Here is a 22,147-nt window from a genome sequence, read left to right as displayed (position 1 = left end):
TCTTCCCCCTCCACTTCCACACTCTCTCCCCCTCCCCTTCTCCTCTCTCCCCCTCCCCTTCCCCTCTCTCTCCCCCTCCTCCCCCTCCCCTCTCTCTCCCTCCTCTTCTCCCTCTCCTTCCACACTCTCTCCCCATCTTCCCCCTCCACTTCCACACTCTCTCCCCCTCCCCTTCTCCTCTCTCCCCCTCCCCTTCCCCTCTCTCTCCCCCTCCTCCCCCTCCCCTTCCACACTCTCTCCCCCTCTTCCCCCTCCCCTCGCTCCCCCTCTCCTTCCACACTCTCTCCCCCTCTTCCCCTTCCCCTCTCTCTCCCCCTCCCCTCTCCCCTCTCTCCTTCCACACTCTCTCCCCCTCTTCCCCCTCCCCTTCCCCTCTCTCTCCCCCTCTTCCCCCTCCCCTTCCCCTCTCTCTCCCTCCTCTTCCCCCTCCCCCTCCCCTTCCCCTCTCCCCCCTTCCCCTCTCTCTCTCCTCTTCCACTCTCACCCCTCTTCCTTCACCCTTTCCCCTCGCTCTCTCTCCTCTTCCCCTCCCCCTCCCCTCCCCCCTCTCTCTCCTCTTCCCCCTCTCTTGGCCGGTTTCATCAGCAGAAAACAGAGGCCTGGGGGGGGGGGGGTGTTAGTGGTAGCCCCCATGGACATGGTAATGTCAGGAATGTGTCCACTTCCTCCTGTAGCAGTGAAACAAAGAGAGTGGAGTGCTTGGCCTGGTGTGTCCCACCTCCCAACACAAGGCAGGTCACACCCACAATGCTCATAGACTGCATTGTGCTGCTACTGCCTCAGTCAAACCAGGCCTAAAATAGGCCTAAATCAGGCCTATTCTCCCGTGGGCAGATTTAGTTTGTAGGCTGAGAGAATCTGCCAGAATTTAACAGGATGCGCGAGATAACGAACACAGAAATTCATTTTACTTCTAGGTTGACAGAGATTAAGCCAGGCCCAATGGCCCATTAATTAACGCGTTGAGATGGTTCTAGTGGCCTGTGCAGGTAGTTCACAGGTTCTGATGGTTCTAATGGCCTGTCAAGGTAGTTGACAGAGATTAAGCCAGGCCCTATGGCCCATTAAATAACAGGTTCCGATGGGGGTGGTCGTCTGTCCAGGTAGATCACAGGTTCTGATGTGGTGTACTCCTCAATGCCATCGGATGAGTCCTGGAACATATTCCAGTCTGCTAGCAAAACAGTCCTGTAGCTTAGCATCTGACCACTTCAGTATTGAGCGAGTCACTGGTACCTAACGTTTGAGTTTCTGCTTGTAAGCATGAATCGGGAGGATAGATTTATGGACAGATTTGCAAAATGGAGGGCGAGGGAGAGCTTTGTACGTTCGAAGCATTAACACAGGCTGGCAGTGACTCCAGGGCAAAACAGACCAAAAAAACATGGAAAAATGCTCAACCATTTAAGGTTTAAGACTTAAGTTGATAGGGCACTATAAGCACATACAGTATATTTGTTAAATTGGTACTGTCACAACTTCCTCCGAAGTCGGTCCCTCTCCTTGTTCTGGACGACGTTCGGCGGTCGACGGTCTGTCTTCTAGCCATCGCCAATCCACCTTTCATTTTCCATTTGTTTTGTCTTGTTTTCCCACACATCCACGGTACCCAGGGAACAGTGGGTTACCGGCCTTGTTCAGGGGGCAGAACGACAGATTTCAACTTTGTCAGCTCTGGGATTCGATCCAGCAACCAGCCAGTTACTGACCCAACGCTCTAACCACTAGATTACCTGCACGAGTGTGTATTGTTTTGTGTTGTTAGCTAGGTATTGCTGCACTGTTGGAGCGAGAAACATGAGCATGTCACAACACCTGCGATAACATCTGCAAAATATGTGTGCAGGACCAATAACATTTCATTTGATACAGGCTGAAAGAATGTACGTTGCAACAACAGTTGTCCCTCAACTGCCATCCAACTGAACCAGGATGTAAATACACAAGGAGATGATGTCTGGGTGTTTCAGACGAGATAAGGATCAGCAAGTTGAGGCTTGTCATAAACACAATCACTCTAAAGACAAATCCTGGCTAAAAGTACATAGTCTATAACTGTAAATCAGATGCCTCCAGGTGTCTCTATATATTTTAGAGGCACAAGTTCCTCCCTTTATCAGCCTCCAGCATCCCCCTTCTCTCAGCCAGGCCAGCTGTTCCTAGGGCCTAGGCAGCATCCCCCTCTCTCAGCCACATCCCCCTCTCTCAGCCAGGCCAGCTGTTCCTAGGGCCTAGGCAGCATCCCCCTCTCTCAGCCACATCCCCCTCTCTCAGCCAGGCCAGCTGATCCTAGGGCCTAGGCAGCATCCCCCTATCTCAGCCAGGCCAGCTGATCCTAGGGCCTAGTCAGCATTCCCCTCTCTCAGCCAGGCCAGCTGATCCTAGAGCCTAGACAGCATCCCCCTCTCTCGGTCAGGCCAGCTGATCCTAGGGCCTAGGCAGCATCCCCCTCTCAGCCACATCCCACTCTCTCAGTCAGGCCAGCTGATCCTAGAGCATAGGCAGCATCCCCCTCTCTCAGCCACTTCCCCCTCTGTCAGCCAGGCCAGCTGATCCTAGAGCCTAGGCAGCATCCCCTTCTCAGCCATGCCAGCTGATCCTAGGGCCTAGGCAGCATCCCCCACTCAGCCAGGCCAGCTGATCCTAGGGCCTAGGCAGCATCCCCCTCTCTCAGTCAGGCCATCTGATTCTAGGGCCTAGGCAGCATCCCCCTCTCAGCCAGGCCAGCTGATCCTAGGGCCTAGGCAGCATCCCCCTCTCTCAGTCAGGCCATCTGATTCTAGGGCCTAGGCAGCATCCCCTTCTCTCAGCCAGGCCAGCTGATCCTAGAGCCTAGGCAGCATCCCCCTCTCTCAGCCAGGCCAGCTGATCCTAGGGCCTAGGCAGCATCCCCCTCTCAGCCACATCCCCCTCTCTCAGCCAGGCCAGCTGATCCTAGAGCCTAGGCAGCATCCCCCTCTCAGCCATGCCAGCTGATCCTAGGGCCTAGGCACCATCCCCCTCTCAGCCAGGCCAGCTGATCCTAGGGCCTAGGCAGCATCCCCCTCTCTCAGTCAGGCCATCTGATTCTAGGGCCTAGGCAGCATCCCCCTCTCTCAGCCACATCCCTCTCTCAGCCAGGCCATCTGATTATAGGGCCTAGGCAGCATCCCCCTAAGCAGCATGTGTGTGAAGAATGCAGGGCATCTAGGACTAGGGGGTTGGTGTTGGTTAGTCCTGGCCATGGTTCCAAATGGCACCCTATTCTCTATGGGCCCTGGTCAAAAGTAGTGCACTACATAGGGAATAGGGTGCCATTTATGATGATGATGGTGGAGGAGGGGCTCCCATACAGCAGATGGCAGGGCTGTCACCTCCTCTTCTCCTCTCCTCCTGGTCATGTCTGTTGTGAGGAGAACAATGCATCTCTTCTCTCAGAGCTAACCCTGATTAGGAAGGGGATAAGGGACTGGGGACAGGAGACAGGGAACAGGGACAGGGGACAGGGGGCAGGGGACAGGGGACAGGGGGCAGGAGACAGGGGACAGGGACAGGGGGCAGGAGACAGTGGGCAGGGGACCCCTAGACAGCTAGCTGGCAGGTAGCATGGCTCATACACCTGACCAGCACACACCCCTCACACAAACAAGCATACACAAGCGCACACACACACACACACACACACACACACACACACACACACACACGCAGTCGCAATACCCGCCCCTCCCCATGTACACACAGACACACACTCGGCATCGGCTTAAATATTTACCAGACACGTGCAAACAAAAGACCTTTAGAGAAATAAGGATGAATTCTGCTAATGTTCAGATAACCTGCCTGGTATTAATTATTATTAATGCTGCTACATTAATGCTAAAGTACATGTTTGGACAGTAACTGTTGTCTGAATTATAGGTGGACTGTATTTGATCAAGCATCCAATTATCAGACGTGGTAGTGTATTTTATAAAGCCCCCTCATACATTAGCTGTTGTCACCAAGTGTTATAAAGGGATTTCTCAGACTTAACTAATATTACAGCTGTTGATGGGGAAACCCTAAAGGAAAACAGTGGGTCAAATCTATTTTTTGATAGACTATTTCTAGATGTAATTAATATACTATTTCTAGATGTAATTAATAGACTATTCTAGATGTAAATAATATAATACTGGTGTATGGTATACTATATGAGGAGGTTAGAATGTTATTTAGGTTAAACAAAAGCTTTTTTTAATGAAAAAACATTACCTCTCTGCTTCACAATAGCGCCCCAATCTCTTTCTAGTCACAGCATGCTATGTAGCTAATTACTCCATCTCCCCAACTGCTAACAACAACAAAAACGCTTTACATTACACAGGCAGATGTCTCTATGTGCACGGTGCTGCTCCGCTCTGACTGCTCCGCTCCGTTTTGCTCTGCAGTTTCCGATTCTACTTGCCCTGCCCCCTTTTCCCCCTGTGCACTTTGCGCTTTGCTCTGCGGTTCTGCTTTTCATCCCTGGGGGACTTGGAGTTCTCTCATTCCAATCATTCCAGTCTCAGCGAACAATCGGCCCTCAGTTATTTAATAGCAGCGCGATCTCTCGCACCGCTCAGTCTGTTTGTGAGATCTTCTCAGACGCACACCGTAGCAGCGCGCTCTCTCTCTCTCAGAGCAACAAATACTCTACATAATTTGCAGTTCCACTACATTTTATTACGATTCTTTTTTTCCGTCAGCAAGAAATATAAACAATATACGCCGTGAACAACTTGCTTCCGTGGTGAGAATGTAAATTGGTAAGAGTTTAATTTAGCTGGGTTTTTTTTGGAATGAGTTGCTTTTACGCATGGTGGATAGGTCTTTCAAAGTAGTATTATAGGCGACAATTCGGGTTTGTTCCTTTTAACTTGATGTGTTATAATAATGTCATAATAATTGTCTTTTAATTCCTCATTACATATATTTTATACTTTTATTTAAAATGTCGGGAAGTCGGCTTTGGTCTGTGATCAAGTCTGAGAGTTCATCTGCACTTTATTGACAGTGAGTTTAAATAGTTTTATTGGGCTATATGTTTTATTTTCCTAGTTGAGACTGGAATGTTATCAGATGTGTGAAAGTCTACCCAGGCTATGTGTGTTGCCTATAGAGTGTATAGTATTTAGGCCCATGTATACAGTAAGCCTGTGTTATCCACACTGTTTACATTGTAGAGTAAACATACATTTTGTCTTTCAACAAAGCCTCAATAAATGTGTGGCCTACATTTGATCTCTGTCATACTTCTGTATGTGCAAATAATTTGTAACCCCCCCCCAAAAAAACAGGACAAATCAGACAATTTAACAGAATCTGAAAGGAAACTGTGTAGCTGGCAGCAGGAAATGACTCAATATCCAATAACTAAAATATACATATTATATTTTCTTCAATACTTCAGGGTTTTGGCCTTTTTCTTTCAAAATAATACCTAATAATATGGCTTGACAAGCTCATATAGGCCTATGGTATAGTTTACAGTGTTTGGTATGTTTGCATTTACATGCTGAAGTAAAGTCTACTTAATTATAATAGACTACCCTGAACTGAATGCAGAGTATCATGTACTAGAGTCCTAGCTCAAACTTTTGTTTTTAATGAACAGCAAAAGCCCAGAGGAGAATGTTGCAGGGGTTGTATTTGTGCACTAACTTGGTGTTACTATGGGAATAGGGGTGGCAGGTAGTCTAGTGGTTAGAGAGTCGGACCAGTAACCAGAAGGTTGCAAGATCCCCAAGCTGACAAGGTAAAAAAATACAAATGATGTCGTTCTGCCCCTGAACAAGGCAGTTAACCCACTGTTCCCCCGGGTAGGCCGTCATTGTAAATAACAATTTGCGGCATGATAAGGCTTTATGTTAAATGCTACCAAATGTATTAGCTAGTTACTTGATTGAGCTAATTCTCTTATTGCTCTTCTGTATAGATCTGTGGTTTATTAAGAATCCAAAACATCCAACTCTTCAACCCATCCATTCACTTATATATTCTCTGATTGACTGAGATGAGAACTGCTGAGGCGTCTTCTGGCACGGTTCTACACCGTCTAATCCAGGAGCACCTCCGTCACGGGAACTCCACGGACACCAGTACCCTCCTGGCCATCCAGCAGCAGGCCCTGCGTGGAGGCAGCAACAGCAGCGGAGGAGGCGGTACCGGATCACCCCGCTCCTCTCTGGAGAGCCTGACCCAGGAAGAGTCCCAGTTCATCCACATGTCCACCAGACAGGACCCCCAGGGTCAGGAGTACCAGGGGGACTACAAACACTGTGAGAGGGACTCCGTGTGTCACCTCTACCAGCTCCACAGACACGGAGAGGAGCTGCCCACCTATGAGGAGGCCAAGGCTCACTCTCAGTACCTGGCCTCGGTAGGGGCCCAGCAGGGTCAGCCTCAGCTGGGACCTGAGATGATGGATCACCAGGGAGATGGCCAGTGGGACCTGAAACGGAAGCACGCCCGGAGCCTCAGTGAGCGTCTCATGCAACTCTCCCTGGAGAGATCAAGCAGAGACATTCAGCCTCTCAGCTCCTCTCACAGTTACCCTCAACTGTCTAATGGCCACTCTGTGCCTGTTGAACACCAGGGGCCAGAGTTTCAGAGGGGACCTCCCCCAGACTACCCCTTCCTGGTCAGGCCTCCTGGATACATGCTCAGCCACTCACAGGAGACACACGGACACTACTATCAGGAACCACCTCCCTCATTCCAATCACAGCACAGGTAAATATGACACACATATACCAATTATGGGTGCCAGACCAGTAATGACACCTTGTTTTCTATATGGGATGAATATAGCTTCATATCCCAGTGCCCCTATGGGTTTACAACCAAGATGTTGTGAACAATACCGTTTGATACTCACGAGTCCCTCTCCTCTCCCCAGGTACGTACCTTCCCAGCCCCAGGTTGTTCGACACAGTGTCCACTATGGTCCAGAGGTCTACATGAGCCACAGCAACCCCAGTACTCACAACAACACTGCCCAAATGGACCTGTTGAGGGAGAATGAGAGACTAAGGAAAGAGTTGGAGGTGTACAGTGAGAAGGCCGCCAGACTTCAGAAGGTGAGAGACTCCTTGGTTACGGTGCCTTTTGGAATGCATCGTCGAGGTCCTTATATATCACATTTTTAATTATTTTTAATTTTTATTTAACCTTTATTTATTTATTTTTATTTTACCTTATTTTACCTTTATTTAACTAGGCAAGTCAGTTAAGAACAAATTATTATTTGTGGTTTAACTGCCTGTTCAGGGGCAGAACGACAGATTTACCTTGTCAGCTCGGGGATTCGATCTAGCAACCTTCGGTTTCGGGTTACTGGCCCAACGCTGTAACCACTAGGCTACCTGCCGCCCCATTTAAAGTATACAGTCGTTCTAATTCACATTTGACATTGACATGTACATTTTAGTCATGAGGATGAGGGGTGAGGAGTGGGTGAGGGGTGGGTACTGTGGGATTATTTACGATACTTATTGAAGAGGTCGGGTTTCAGATGTTTTAGGAAGATGGGCAGGGACTCTGCTGTCCTAGCTTCAGAGGTAAGCTGGTTCCACCATTGGGGTGCCAGGACAGAGTAGAGCTTGGACTGGGCTGAGAGGGAGCTGCCCTCCCGTAGAGGTGGGAGGACAGAGAAGAGCTTGGACTGGGCTGAGAGGGAGTTGCCCTCCCGTAGGGGTGGCAGGACAGAGAAGAGCTTGGACTGGGCTGAGAGGGAGTTGCCCTCCCGTAGGGGTGGCAGGGCCAAGAGACCTGATGTGGCAGAACAGAGTGCTCGGGTTGGGGTGTAGGGTTTGATCATAGCCTGAAGGTAGGGAGGGGCAGTTCCTCTTGTTGCTCCGTAGGCAAGTACCATGGTCTGGTAGAGATGCGAGCTTCGACTGGAAGCCAGTGGAGTGTGTGGAGAAGGGGTGTGACATGGGAGAACTTGGGAAGGTTGAAAACCAGGAGGGCTGCAGCGTTCTGGATAAGTTGCAGGGGTTCGATGGTACAAGCAGGGAGCCCAGCCAACAGCGAGTTGCAGTAGTCCAGACAGAAGATGACAAATGCCTGGATTAAGACCTGCGCCCCTTACTGAGTGAGGTAGGGTCGTACTCTACGAATGTTGTAGAGCATGATCCTACAGGAGCTAGTCACTGCTTTGATGTTTGCAGAGAACGACAGGGTGTTGTCCAGAGTCACGCCAAGGTTCTTTGCACTCTAGGAGGGGGGACACTGTGGAGTTGTCAACTGTGATGGAGAGGTCTGAGCGGGCAGGCCTTCCCCAGGAGAAAGAGCAGCTCTGTCTTTTCAAGGTTGAACTTGAGGTAGTGGGCCAACATCCAAGCTTATAGATACCTGCCAGACACGCAAAGATGCATGTCGCCACCTGGGTGTTAGAAGAGGGGAAGGAGAAAAGGAGTGGCAGCGATAGTAGAAACAACGTGAGGATATTTCAGAGCCGAGTGCCCTGGTGTATAGAGAGAATTGGTGAGGGCCAAGAACCGAGCCCTGGGGGACACCAGTAGTGAGAGTACGTGGTACAGACACAGATCTTCTCCACGTCACCTGGTAGGAGCGACCTGCCAAGTAGGATGCAGTCCAAGAGTGTGCAGAGCCTGAGACACCCGGTCCTGAGAGGGTGGAAAGGAAGATCATATTGTTGAAGGCAGTGGATAGATCTAGGAGGGTGAGCTTCACTGCATCCTGTTCGTAGCAGCCTATCTGCTTGTAATATAGTTTAGTGACAGTAATAGTTATGAGTAAACTATAATTTGATTATATAAGCGTTAATAGGTTTATTTCTAAGCCCCTGTTGGCACGCAAAGGCTGTAGAGGTAGGTAGAGAAGTATAAAGTGTGTGTGTGTTTATTTGCCATTGCTGCATATCAGTGAGATTTGCCCTCTAGCTGTGCTGTGGCAGGAATGTGCACAGTGGATGGATCAGAAGGACATTCATTTCTAGTGACAGACAGACACATGTTTACAGGTTAGTTTAGTGACAGACAGACACGTTTACAGGTTATTTTAGTGACAGACAGACACATGTTTACAGGTTATTTTAGTGACAGACAGACACATGTTTACAGGTTATTTTAGTGACAGACAGACACATGTTTACAGGTTATTTTAGTGACAGACAGACACATAAACAGGTTATTTTAGTGACAGACAGACACATAAACAGGTTATTTTAGTGACAGACAGACGCGTATGCAGGTTATTTCCGCATCTTAAAGTATTGAGACAGAACATTGAGACACTTCAGTCAATCCATTCATCCACAAACCTCTACCTTCCCCCCACAAACCTCTACCATCCCCCCACAAACCTCTCCCTTCCCCACAAACCTCTACCTTCCCCCCACAAACCTCTACCTTCCCCCCACAAACCTCTACCTTCCACACAAACCTCTACCTTCCACACAAACCTCTACCTTCCATCCACAAACCTCTACCTTCCACACAAACCTCTACCTTCCATCCACAAACCTCTACCTTCCACACAAACCTCTACCTTCCATCCACAAACCTCTACCTTCCACACAAACCTCTACCTTCCACACAAACCTCTACCTTCCATCCACAAACCTCTACCTTCCCCCCACAAACCTCTACCTTCCCCACACAAACCTCTACCTTCCCCCACACACACCTCTACCTTCCCCACAAACCTCTACCTTCCCCCACACAAACCTCTACCTTCCCCCACACAAACCTCTACCTTCCCCACACAAACCTCTACCTTCCCCACACAAACCTCTACCTTCCCCACACAAACCTCTACCTTCCCCACACAAACCTCTACCTTCCCCCCCACAAACCTCTACCTTCCCCACAAACCTCTACCTTCCCCCACACCCCTCCTTACATAGAACATTAACATTGCTTAGAGCTTCATATCCTGCTTGTGCTATCTGTTAGCCTGTGTGTTTTAAAACACATTCAGTTGAAATCACTACTAGTGTTCCTCTTTCAGTGACTGAAATGTCCTCTATATCTCTGGATCCTCCTCCCCCTGTTCTCCCTCCAACTGCTCTTCCTCCTCCCCCTCCTTCTCCTCCTCCCCCTCCACCTTACCTGCCCCTGCTCCTCCCCATTCCCCTGCTCCTCCACCTCCTGCTCCTCTACCTCATGCTTCCCCTCCACCTGCTCCTGGTCCTCCTCCCCCTGTTCCTCCTTCCCCTCCTCCTCCACCTCCTCCTGCTCCTCCTCCACATGTCTCATTCATTCAGTATCCCAGTCTTGTGAGACCATTGATTCCTTGATTGTTTAGTTAATTGTCACTTTTCCACCGTCTGACTTTTCACCAGTGTTTTATTGTCGCTTTCCAATGTCGACTTTTGTGTCTCCACCTCTGAGGACTGCCCCCCCCCCCCAAAAGTGTGACCACTGGTGAGGATGAGCTGTGTTTGAAGCTAGAGACCCTCAGACTGACAGTGTCCTCTTCTCGTGTTTCCTTCCAGCTGGAAGTAGAGATCCAGAGGATATCTGAGGCCTACGAGACCCTGATGAAGGGCTCAGCCAAGAGAGAGACCCTGGAGAAAACCATGAGGAACAAACTGGAGTCAGAGATCAAGAGACTGCACGACTTCAACAGGGACCTCAGAGGTAAGGCTAACAGCAGCTAGATGCTAATGCTAACGCAGCTAGTAATTGCGCAAATAATCAATGTTTTTTGATGGACTTACATAAATAACGGTTAAATAAAGCTAATGGAAAGACTGCAGTGGGTTGAATCAGGGTCACACAGAGTGTTTCTTTCTGAAACAAAATCTACTTTGAAACAAAAGTATTACACCTCACACACGTGGTTATGGGCTTTAACAACAGAAGACGCCTTTACCATGTCAGATATGGAGTTGAAATGTATTACATTTTGAGTTTACATCCCAATGTTACACTTTGTATACATCACAGAAGACTGAAATATGACAAAATCGTTTGACATAGAAACACCGTATTTTCGGGCAGGTTTAAAAATATATATTTTATTTTATTTCATTCATGATAAAATTATTTAAAAAACATTAATAACTTTCCATCCATGAGGCCACATTGAGGGCAATTTGGTCATTTGACTGCAGGAAAGCTAGTAACCTGCAGCAAGCCTCTTTAGGGGTTTAAGTGTGGCTCTTCCTTCCAACAAGTACTTGTAGATCCTAATCGAGCTCCCTCCCTCTCTCTTCCACCTGTAGATCGTCTGGACAACGCTACCAAACAGCAGGAAGTTGAATCGGCAGACAGGAAACAGCAGGTCTTCACCAAACTCCTGGAACAAAGTAAGTAGAGATCAGATGCCAACATGTTAAGAGGAAGCACTTCTCGTTACCTATCTTTATAATCGGGGAGGTAGCGGTTAGAGTGTAGAGGCGGCAGCGTAGCCTAGTGGTTAGAGTGTAGAGGCGGCAGCGTAGCCTAGTGGTTAGAGTGTAGAGGCGGCAGCGTAGCCTAGTGGTTAGAGTGCAGAGGCGGCAGCGTAGGCTAGTGGTTGGAGTGTAGAGGCGGCAGCGTAGCCTAGTGGTTAGAGTGTAGAGGCGGCAGGGTAGCCTAGTGGTTAGAGCGTTGGACTAGTAATCGAAATGGTTGCGAGATCGAATCCCCGAGCTGACAAGGTAAAAAAAAAAATCTGTTGTTCTGCCCCTGAACAAGGCAGTTAAACCACTGTTCCTAGGCCGTCATTGTAAAATAAGAATTTGTTCTTAACTGACTAGTTAAATACAGGTAAAATAATCAAATTAGTAAGATTTTCTGTGGAGATGTCAGTTGGTGGGCCTAAAAGGTGTTCACCAAAAAATTGACGGCCGTGTTTAGTTATTTGTAAGAAATACATAGCTTTTTCATTGTAAGATCAATTACTTGTGTGGCTGGCAGACAAATAACATTACACTTTGGTTGGCATCTGATAAAAATTAAGCTTTTTCCAGTCTGAATGTGTTGCACTAATGTATTTTCTTACATCTCTCGCTCTCTTAGACGAGGAACAGCAGCGGGAGGTGCAGCGTCTGCGTGGCTCCGGGGAGGAGTGGCTTCGGCGCCGGGAGGTGCTGGAGCAGGCCCTGGGGTCGGCACAGGCCCGTAACCTGGCCCTGGAGGAGGAGCTTAGGAGGAAGAGGGCGTACGTAGAGAAGGTAAAGCGGCTGCAGAGTTCCCTGGGCCAGCTACAGGCAGCCTGTGAGAAGAGAGAGGCCCTGGAACTGAGGCTGAGGACCAGGCTGGAGCAGGAGCTGAAGAGCCTCCGATCAGCACAGGTGAGCAGGAGAGGAGACACATGGTGCGGGCTGTTCAATGTCGGTCCTGGAGGGCCTCTCCTCCTCTCCTTCTAATCAGGGACTTATTCAGACCTGGGACACCAGCTGGGTGCAATTAACTAGTAGGTAGAAACAAAAACCTGAAGTGTTTTGGCCCTCAAGGACCAGAATTGAACAGCACTGGTATATAAAATGAAACCTTCTGATCCACCTTGACATGTAAAATTTGACAACCCCTAAGTCTGTACAGTAAACATAGTCTTACAAAACAAAACAACTCCATGTTTGTTTGAATTTTTTTTAAATTCCATTTCCTTCCACGGTGTCAGTCCCACAGCACGGCTAGTGGTCCTGGCTCCCTGCCCTCTGATCTGAGCTCCATGGTGTCTGTACAGCAGCAGCAGCTGGCTGAGAGAGAAGAGAGGATCCTGGCTCTAGAGGCTGACATCACACACTGGGAACAGAAGTACCTGGAGGAGAGCACCATGAGGCAGTTCGCTATGGACGCAGCCGCCACCGCTGCAGCTCAGAGAGACAGCAGCGTCATCAATCACTCGCCTCGTCACTCACCTGACAACAGCTTCAACGACCACCTGCCATCCAGCCACAGACATCGGGAGATGGAGAACAGGTACAATTTCTGCTTTTAACTTCCTGCTCACTGAAGGCTACACAGTAACGTCAGTTGGTCTGACCTAGGTTCAGATAGAGATCAACATAGTGATCTGACTGACTTCATATGCAATCGTTGTGTGTGTGTGTGTGTGTAGAGTCCGAGCGCTACACTCCCAGCTCCTGGAGAAGGATGCAGTGATCAGGGTGTTACAGCAACGGTCTGGACGGGAGCAGAACAGGCTAGAGCAGCAGGCCCTCCGTCCAGCCAGGTCCGTCCCCTCCTTCAGCACCGAGCAGCAGGCCCTCCGTCCAGCCAGGTCCGTCCCCTCAATCAGCACCGAGCAGCAGGACCTCCGTCCAGCCAGGTCCGTCCTCTCCTTCAGCACCGAGCAGCAGGACCTCCGTCCAGCCAGGTCCGTCCCCTCCATCAGCACCGAGCAGCAGGACCTCCGTCCAGCCAGGTTCATCCCCTCCATCAACACTGATGGCCCAGTGGAGCAACCCATCCAGGGGAAAGGTGAGCTCTAGGGCCCAGGTCACAAGTCAAACACTAAGTCTGGGTCCCAAATAGTACCCTATAGTGCTCTACTCAGGGCTCTTCTTAAGACTCTACTTGGGGCTCTAATTAGGGCTCTACTTAGGGCTCTAATTAGGGCTCTGCTTAGGGCTCTGCCTAGTGCTCTACTTACTTTCGCTTACTTAGCTGGTGTGAAATGCAGCTAGCTAGTTGAGCGTACTTAAACACCCAGGTCAAACAGAGAGGGATGCTATGTTAGCTAGCTGGCTATGGCTATCCAACAGAGAGGGATGCTATGTTAGCTAGCTGGCTATGACTATCCAACAGAGAGGGATGCTATGTTAGCTAGCTGGCTATGGCTATCCAACAGAGAAGGATGCTATGTTAGCTAGCTGGCTATGGCTATCCAACAGAGAGGGATGCTGTGTTAGCTAGCTGGCTATGGCTATCCAACAGAGAAGGATGCTATGTTAGCTAGCTGGCTATGGCTATCCAACAGAGAGGGATGCTATGTTAGCTAATTGGCTACGGCTATCTAACAGAGAGGGATGCTATGTTAGCTAGCTGGCTATGGCTATCCAACAGAGAGGGATGATATGTTAGCTAGCTGGCTATGGCTATCCAACTGAGAGGGATGCTATGTTATCTAGCTGGCTATGGCTATCCAACAGAGAGGGATGCTATGTTAGCTAGCTGGCTACGGCTATCCGACACTGGTAACTCTTCCAAGTCAAGGTAAAGCTTTTAGTTTTATTAATGTATTGCCACCGGGCCCCGCCGGTGTAACTGCTAAACTGCTTGCTGCTGACTGCACACAGTACTGCAGGATAGTAGCAGCTTTACTAACACGGTAGTTCTAGTAACCATGTTGACTGTCAAACGATTTAGCTTATGTCTAGCGGTTATCAGTTATGATATGAAGGTTTGGCTTGGAGTGTCTTTTTTGTTGTTGTTGCCTGGTCACAAGACAGCTGATCTGTTGTGCACTGTAATCCACAAGCGAGGGGAAAAGGTGAGATGAGGAGAGAACGTAGATAGATGAGAGTAGGAATTATATATACAACGAGCTGTTTGCATGTGTCTGGTATGAAAGTGAACTGTGTTTGCGTGTGAGCAGGGGGTGTATTCAACTCCCCTCACCTGGTTGTCTAGGTCTCAGTAAGGAACTCCCCTCACCTGGTTGTCTAGGTCTCAGTAAGGAACTCCCCTCACCTGGTTGTCTAGGTCTCAGTAAGGAACTCCCCTCACCTGGCTGTCTAGGTCTCAGTAAGGAACTCCCCTCACCTGGTTGTCTAGGTCTCAGTTAGGAACTCCCCTCACTTGGTTGTCTAGGTCTCAGTAAGGAACTCCTCTCACCTGGTTGTCTAGGTCTCAGTAAGGAACTCCCCTCACCTGGTTGTCTAGGTCTCAGTAAGGAACTCCCCTCACCTGGTTGTCTAGGTCTCAGTAAGGAACTCCCCTCACCTGGTCGTCTAGGTCTCAGTAAGGAACTCCTCTCACCTGGTTGTCTAGGTCTCAGTAAGGAACTCCCCTCACCTGGTCGTCTAGGTCTCAGTAAGGAACTCCTCTCACCTGGTTGTCTAGGTCTCAGTAAGGAACTCCCCTCACCTGGTTGTCTAGGTCTCAGTAAGGAACTCCCCTCACCTGGTTGTCTAGGTCTCAGTTAGGAACTCCCCTCACTTGGTTGTCTAGGTCTCAGTAAGGAACTCCTCTCACCTGGTTGTCTAGGTCTCAGTAAGGAACTCCTCTCACCTGGTTGTCTAGGTCTCAGTAAGGAACTCCTCTCACCTGGTTGTCTAGGTCTCAGTAAGGAACTCCCCTCACCTGGTTGTCTAGGTCTCAGTAAGGAACTCCCCTCACCTGGTTGTCTAGGTCTCAGTAAGGAACTCCTCTCACCTGGTTGTCTAGGTCTCAGTAAGGAACTCCCCTCACTTGGTTGTCTAGGTCTCAGTAAGGAACTCCTCTCACCTGGTTGTCTAGGTCTCAGTAAGGAACTCCCCTCACCTGGTTGTCTAGGTCTTAATTAAAATAGAAAAACTAAAACCCCACAGACACCCGGCCCACCGTGGAATGAGTTTGACATCCTTCACCTACACTGATTGAAGTGGATTCAACAAGTGACATCAATAAGGGATCATAGCTTTCACCTGGATTCACCTGGTCAGTCGATGTCATGGGAAAAAGCAGGTGTTCCTAATGTTTTGTTTACTCGGTGTAGCTCCTCCCTGAAGAATCTTTGTTGAATTATGACATCGCCTGTCTTCTTCTTTTGAGTGTTCTGGGCGAAGGGGGGGGGTTCACAGGTCACAGGTCATAACGCCTGGAGGAATGTCTGATCTTAAACAGCCCATGTCATTATCTCAAGAGACAACTGGCGGCTGTTAAGTGCTTAGCGCGTAGTGTCGCCAGACAGAATGTTAAACTTCCTAAAATAACTACTGTTGGGTAGAAATCCCGGTGAGGGACCTTCCTCGAGTAGATGATGACATTTTTGTTGTTGTAATAAAAATGCATGTACTGTATGTCGTTTCCCCTCTCCGGGATAGCCGCTCTAGGATAGATGTGGCAGGGAAGCTGACAGAGTAGATGTTTGAGCGTGCGTGATTGGTTGATCTGGTAATTAACCATCTTCCTCTTGTTGTCTGTGCTCAGACAATTAACCATCTTCCTCTTGTTGTCTGCGATCCGGCAATTAACCATCTTCCTCTTGTTGTCTGTGCTCAGACAATTCACCATCTTCCTCTTGTTGTCTGTGCTCAGACAATTAACCATCTTCCTCTTGTTGTCTGTGCTCAGACAATTAACCATCTTCCTCTTGTTGTCTGTGCTCAGACAATTAACCATCTTCCTCTTGTTGTCTGTGCTCAGACAATTAACCATCTTCCTCTTGTTGTCTGTGATCAGACAATTAACCATCTTCCTCTTGTTGTCTGTGATCAGACAATTAACCATCTTCCTCTTGTTGTCTGTGATCAGACAATTAACCATCTTCCTCTTGTTGTCTGTGCTTGTAGGGAAGAGCCTCTCTGATGACCAGACGGCTGCTGCAATGTCTCCTCTCTCCCTGCCCCCGCACCAACACCACTACGCCCCGTTGGTCCTGCCCACCCTGTTGCTCCTGTCCAAGGCCCAGAGCAGGGACTGCAGCACCCAGTGTGACCGTGATGTGCTAGCCCAGGAGACGGATCTTACAGTGGATCCCGCCAGCATGCTAGCACCCTCTGAGACTTCCTCGACCTCAACACCTGCCTGCGGTGTGTAGCCTACTGTTTCCTATTCCTGAAATGTTTGTTGTGTGTGTAGAAACAGTACCGGGACCCAGAATGAGCTCGGACACCTAGTCACCTATGAGCTCGGACACCTAGTCACCTATGAGTTCGGACACCTAATCACCTATGAGCTCGGACACCTAGTCACCTATGAGCTCGGACACCTAGTCACCTATGAGCTCGAACACCTAGTCACCTATGAGCTCGGACACCTAGTCACCTATGAGCTCGGACACCTAGTCACCTATGAGCTCGGACACCTAGTCAGCTACAATGCAGAGAAAATGACGTGTTGAGTGGAATTACAACGGAACACAGGCTTTATACGATGATGTAATAACAAATAACTTTATCTGTGTGCTGGTTGAAGTGTAACCAGACACCCCAGGGTCACAGCAGACAGTCTGCATCCCAAATGGCACCCTTCCAGGCTCAGAGAGGGGAAGTGGTGGACTTATTCATTCGTACCAGCCAGAGTTACAGCATGTGTCTGCGTGTGTTGGCTACGGAGTCACCGTTTAGTCAAGGCCGGTAGCTTCCCAAGTAGCAGACATTACAGCGTGATTGTCTTTGTCAAACATCACGGCTTGATTGTCTTTGTCAAACATCACGGCTTGATTGTGGCCCACTGACCCTCTGTCTATGTTGTACTGCTTAACTCATTGTGGAGCTGAAATCCTGCAGTTTTTAATCCAGTGTCTAAAACATGGTTATTTTTTTTCCTTTACACCTCAGAGCACTTCCTGGCACCACTCAACACACACCAGAGCTCCAGAAGTTCAGACTCAGCAGCAGAAGTGGTGGAAATCCTAATTTAAGAAACGCCGAACTGTGGGATCCGCTGTGGGATGAATGGTGACAACACGGTAGACGACCGAGAGATCCTCATGTCCTGTATGTCCCTCCCAACGAGGAGAAGACAACCTGTCTGTCTGTCTGTCTCTGGTCAGACTGACCTCCAGATGGACACTTCCTTTGGAGAAGGACAGACAGTTTGGAGACAGTGTGGAGAATGTTTGGAGACATGGACATGTTCTCCCTACCTACCTACCTACCTACCTACTTAGCTACCTACCTACCTACCTTCCTACCTACCTACCTAACTATCTACCTACCTACCTACCTACCTACCTACCTACCTACCTACCTACCTACGTACCTACATACCTACCTACCTACCTACGTACCTACGTACCTACATACCTACCTACCTACCTGCCTACCTACCTACCTACCTACCTACCTACCTACCTACCTACCTACCTACGTACCTACCTACCTACCTACCTACCTATCTACCTACCTACCTACCTACCTACATACCTACCTACCTACCTTCCTACCTACCTACCTACCTACCTACCTACCTACCTACCTACCTACCTACCTAAATACCTACCTACCTACCTAACTATCTACCTACATACCTACCTACCTAACTATCTACCTACATACCTACGTACCTACATACCTACCTACCTACCTACCTACCTACCTATGTACCTACATACCTACCTACCTACCTACCTACCTACGTACCTACATACCTACCTACCTACCTACTTACCTACCTACCTACCTACCTACCTACCTACCTACCTACCTACCTACCTACCTACCTACCTACGTACCTACATACCTATCTACCTACCTACCTTCCTACCTACCTACCTAACTATCTACCTACATACCTACCTACCTACCTACCTACCTACCTACCTACCTACGTACCTACGTACCTACATACCTACCTACCTACCTACCTACCTACCTACCTACCTACGTACCTACCTACCTACCTACGTACATACATACCTACCTACCTACCTACATACCTACCTACCTACGTACCTACCTACCTACCTACCTACCTACGTACCTACCTACCTACCTACCTACCTACCTACATACCTACCTACCTACCTACATACCTACCTACGTACCTACCTACCTACCTACCTACCTACCTACCTACCTACCTACCTACCTACATACCTACCTACCCACCTACCTACCTACCTACCTACCTACCTACCTACCTACCTACCTACCTACCTACGTACCTACATACCTACCTACCTACCTACCTACCTACCTACCTACCTACCTACGAGGGAAGAATCCAGAAGCGGATCCAGAAGTGTTTAGCAGACTGAGCAGAGTGGAGAGCTGCTCTTCCCTGGACCGTTTCTCTCTTTTCCACCTAGAAAAGTGAAGAGGAACTTTAGTTGTCTGTGTTCTCTAGTGGACCTGCCAGGTGTAACTAGTGGACCTGCCAGGTGTTCTCTAGTGAACCTGCCAGGTGTTCTCTAGTGAACCTGCCAGGTGTGACTAGTGGACCTGCCAGGTGTGACTAGTGGACCTGCCAGGTGTAACTAGTGAACCTGCCAGGTGTAACTAGTGGACCTGCCAGGTGTTCTCTAGTGAACCTGCCAGGTGTTACTAGTGGACCTGCCAGGTGTTCTCTAGTGAACCTGCCAGGTGTGACTAGTGGACCTGCCAGGTGTTCTCTAGTGGACCTGCCAGGTGTGCTCTAGTGAACCTGCCAGGTGTTCTCTAGTGGACCTGCCAGGTGTTCTCTAGTGGACCTGCCAGGTGTTCTCTAGTGAACCTGCCAGGTGTGACTACTGGACTTGCCAGGTGTTCTCTAGTGGACCTGCCAGGTGTTACTAGTGGACCTGCCAGGTGTTCTCTAGTGGACCTGCCAGGTGTTCTCTAGTGAACCTGCCAGGTGTTCTCTAGTGGACCTGCCAGGTGTTCTCTAGTGGACCTGCCAGGTGTTCTCTAGTGAACCTGCCAGGTGTGACTACTGGACCTGCCAGGTGTGACTAGTGGACCTGCCAGGTGTTACTAGTGGACCTGCCAGGTGTTCTCTAGTGGACCTGCCAGGTGTGACTATGACAGTCTCCGTCTAAAAGCCTCCAAGGTGCACAAACAGGATTCTGCGTCGCTGCACAAGCCTGTATGTCATTGGTGTTATGTTTTAATTTAATGTATTTATATTCCTATTAAAGTGTTGCTCATTGTGTGATGTGTTTTGTGTGAAGAGTTGTGTTGTTTGGCCTTTAAGAAAGTCTGTCTGTCTGTCTGTCTGTCTGTCTGTCTGTCTGTTCTGTCTGTTCTGTTCTGTCTGTCTGTCTGTCTGTCTGTCTGTCTGTCTGTCTGTCTGTCTGTCTGTCTGTCTGTCGATCAGCCTATCAGTGTGTGTCTCCACCCCTGCTGGTCTATACACATCTATTCATACTGCATATCTGTTTCCTTCAAGGACAGACAGTGTGTTAGCTACATTGAGCTCACCATGCCAAGTCAAATGATCCAACATTCCTGGATCAAATTCTCCCACAGCTACTCAAGCTTGTTCTACAATTACACACATCCTACCTATAATACTTTGACAGTAATATGTGTGCTTAGTGAAGTCAGTTGTACTAGTAATCTCTCCTCCTACCCAGACAGCCTCTACCCAGAATGCCGCCCCCCACTCCCCCTGCCCGCCCTACCTCTCTCCCACTCTCCTACACACTCCGAGAAACAGTCTATCTAGTCTGACCCCTCACCCTGATAACATGGCATGCATTCTGAGGAGTCTATCTAGTCTGACACCTTACCCTGTTAACATGGCATGCATTCTGCATTCTGAGAATCGATTCTCTTTTTCAGTCTATTTATTTCTGTCAAGCCTCCATGGTAGCAGGAGCATCTGAGCGTCTTCTAAATCGATGACAGGTTGTATTCAGCTACATGTCTTATAGAGAGAGAAAGAGAGAGAGAGAGAGAGAGAGAGAACCGTCAGAACCGTTAGTTGGGTCAATGTCTCTGTCAGAACCGTTAGTTGGGTCAATATCTCTGTCAGAACCGTTTGTATTTTGATGAACACCCATGTCGCTATTTAATATAACTTTGTTTACATAAAGGGTTGTTATTTTGAAATGAGAGAAGAAGTTCATGTATTTTGTATATTACTTGGTAATGTGAGACACAATGCCAGAGGTTAGATACTAACCGTACGGCAGGGTTCAGAGTAAACAAACCCTTTGCTCTCTCTGGTTGAACTGTGACCTTCTGAAATGGGGCATTTCATTAATATAAATAAAACCTTAATATATATCTTTAAAACTTGGTTGAAAATGAACTTCCACACACTGTGTACTTGCAAATATGTAAATCATGAAAGGGCAACAATTCAATCACATAGCTCAATCACATAGCTTACAAAGTTGTACACACACAACTTGTACATCTATACAACAGCTCCTGTGTCAGGAATAGAGTGGTCACCTCACAGACATGTATTACAAGTTAGTTCAAGGCCCTCTTGTCAGACCCCCTAGACAGGCATGAATAGCATCTTCCCTATAAAGCAGTGAGGAATGTCGCTTCATTCCAACTCTGCCACGTGTTTGACTGTTGGCAAGCAACCTGTATCACAAAATGCCATTGGCACATTTTACACACACACACACACACACACACACACACACACACACACACACACACACACACACACACTATACCCCCTTGCCCAGTCAGGAGGAGGAATGCAAAGTATTTTCTCTAGTTCACAAAACAAAGAGTCTGTCTAGTTGTCAGTTGTGCTGGTCTCTTTCTTAGCACTCCTTTACCAGTAGACAAGGCTGGTCTCTCTCTTAGCACTCCTTTACCAGTAGACAAGGCTGGTCTCTCTTACCACTCCTTCACCAGTAGACAAGGCTGTTCTCTCTCTTACCACTCCTTTACCAGTAGACAAGGCTGGTCTCTCTCTTAGCACTCCTTTACCAGTAGACAAGGCTGGTCTCTCTCTTAGCACTCCTTTACCAGTAGACAAGGCTGGTCTCTCTCTTAGCACTCCTTTACCAGTAGACAAGGCTGGTCTTTTTCTTAGCACTCCTTTACCAGTAGACAAGGCTGGTCTCTCTCTTAGCACTCCTTTACCAGTAGACAAGGCTGGTCTCTCTCTTAGCACTCCTTTACCAGTAGACAAGGCTGGTCTCTCTCTTAGCACTCCTTTACCAGGCTGGTCTCTCTCTCTTACCACTCCTTTAACAGTAGACAAGGCTGGTCTCTCTCTTAGCACTCCTTTACCAGGCTGGTCTCTCTCTTAGCACTCCTTCACCAGTAGACAAGGCTGGTCTCTCTCTTAGCACTCCTTCACCAGTAGACAAGGCTGTTCTCTCTCTTACCACTCCTTTACCAGGCTGGTCTCTCTCTTAGCACTCCTTCACCAGTAGACAAGGCTGGTCTCTCTCTTAGCACTCCTTTACCAGGCTGGTCTCTCTCTTAGCACTCCTTCACCAGTAGACAAGGCTGGTCTCTCTCTTAGCACTCCTTTACCAGTAGACAAGGCTGGTCTCTCTCTCTTGCCACTCCTTCACCAGTAGACAAGGCTGGTCTCTCTCTTAGCACTCCTTTACCAGTAGACAAGGCTGGTCTCTCTCTTAGCACCCCTTTACTAGTAGACAAGGCTGTTCTCTATCTTAGCACTCCTTTACCAGTAGA

The 22,147-nt window shown here is 48.7% G+C and overlaps 1 protein-coding gene and 1 pseudogene across 1 annotated transcript; one reads left to right on the top strand and one right to left on the bottom strand.

Moving 5' to 3' along the window:
- Window positions 1-4,579: 4,579 nt before the first annotated feature.
- Window positions 4,580-19,674, top strand: LOC139414676 (angiomotin like 2a). Its single transcript, XM_071162429.1, has 10 exons — window positions 4,580-4,769; window positions 5,939-6,735; window positions 6,902-7,082; window positions 10,466-10,610; window positions 11,198-11,281; window positions 11,976-12,250; window positions 12,580-12,881; window positions 13,021-13,382; window positions 16,397-16,636; window positions 17,387-19,674. Exons 2-10 carry the CDS (start codon window positions 6,017-6,019, stop codon window positions 17,467-17,469), a joined length of 2,391 nt encoding a protein of 796 aa, XP_071018530.1. The 5' UTR covers window positions 4,580-4,769; window positions 5,939-6,016; the 3' UTR covers window positions 17,470-19,674.
- On the bottom strand, window positions 7,481-10,226 carry LOC139411430 (uncharacterized; annotated as a pseudogene).
- Window positions 19,675-22,147: the final 2,473 nt, after the last annotated feature.

Source organism: Oncorhynchus clarkii, chromosome 1 (assembly GCF_045791955.1).
Source record: "Oncorhynchus clarkii lewisi isolate Uvic-CL-2024 chromosome 1, UVic_Ocla_1.0, whole genome shotgun sequence".
NCBI lineage: Eukaryota > Metazoa > Chordata > Actinopteri > Salmoniformes > Salmonidae > Oncorhynchus > Oncorhynchus clarkii.
The sequence above is the reverse complement of the archived record's forward strand: the minus strand, read 5'-3'. Positions and strand labels throughout refer to the sequence as shown.

Excerpts from the sequence above, each read along its gene's own strand:
- LOC139414676 (XM_071162429.1), top strand. The coding sequence starts at position 6,017 with ATGAGAACTGCTGAGGCGTCTTCTGGCACGGTTCTACACCGTCTAATC. Across the intron at positions 6,736-6,901 it reads TCATTCCAATCACAGCACAG|GTACGTACCTTCCCAGCCCC; the intron begins GTAAATATGACA and ends TCCTCTCCCCAG. Across the intron at positions 13,383-16,396 it reads GCAACCCATCCAGGGGAAAG|GGAAGAGCCTCTCTGATGAC; the intron begins GTGAGCTCTAGG and ends CTGTGCTTGTAG.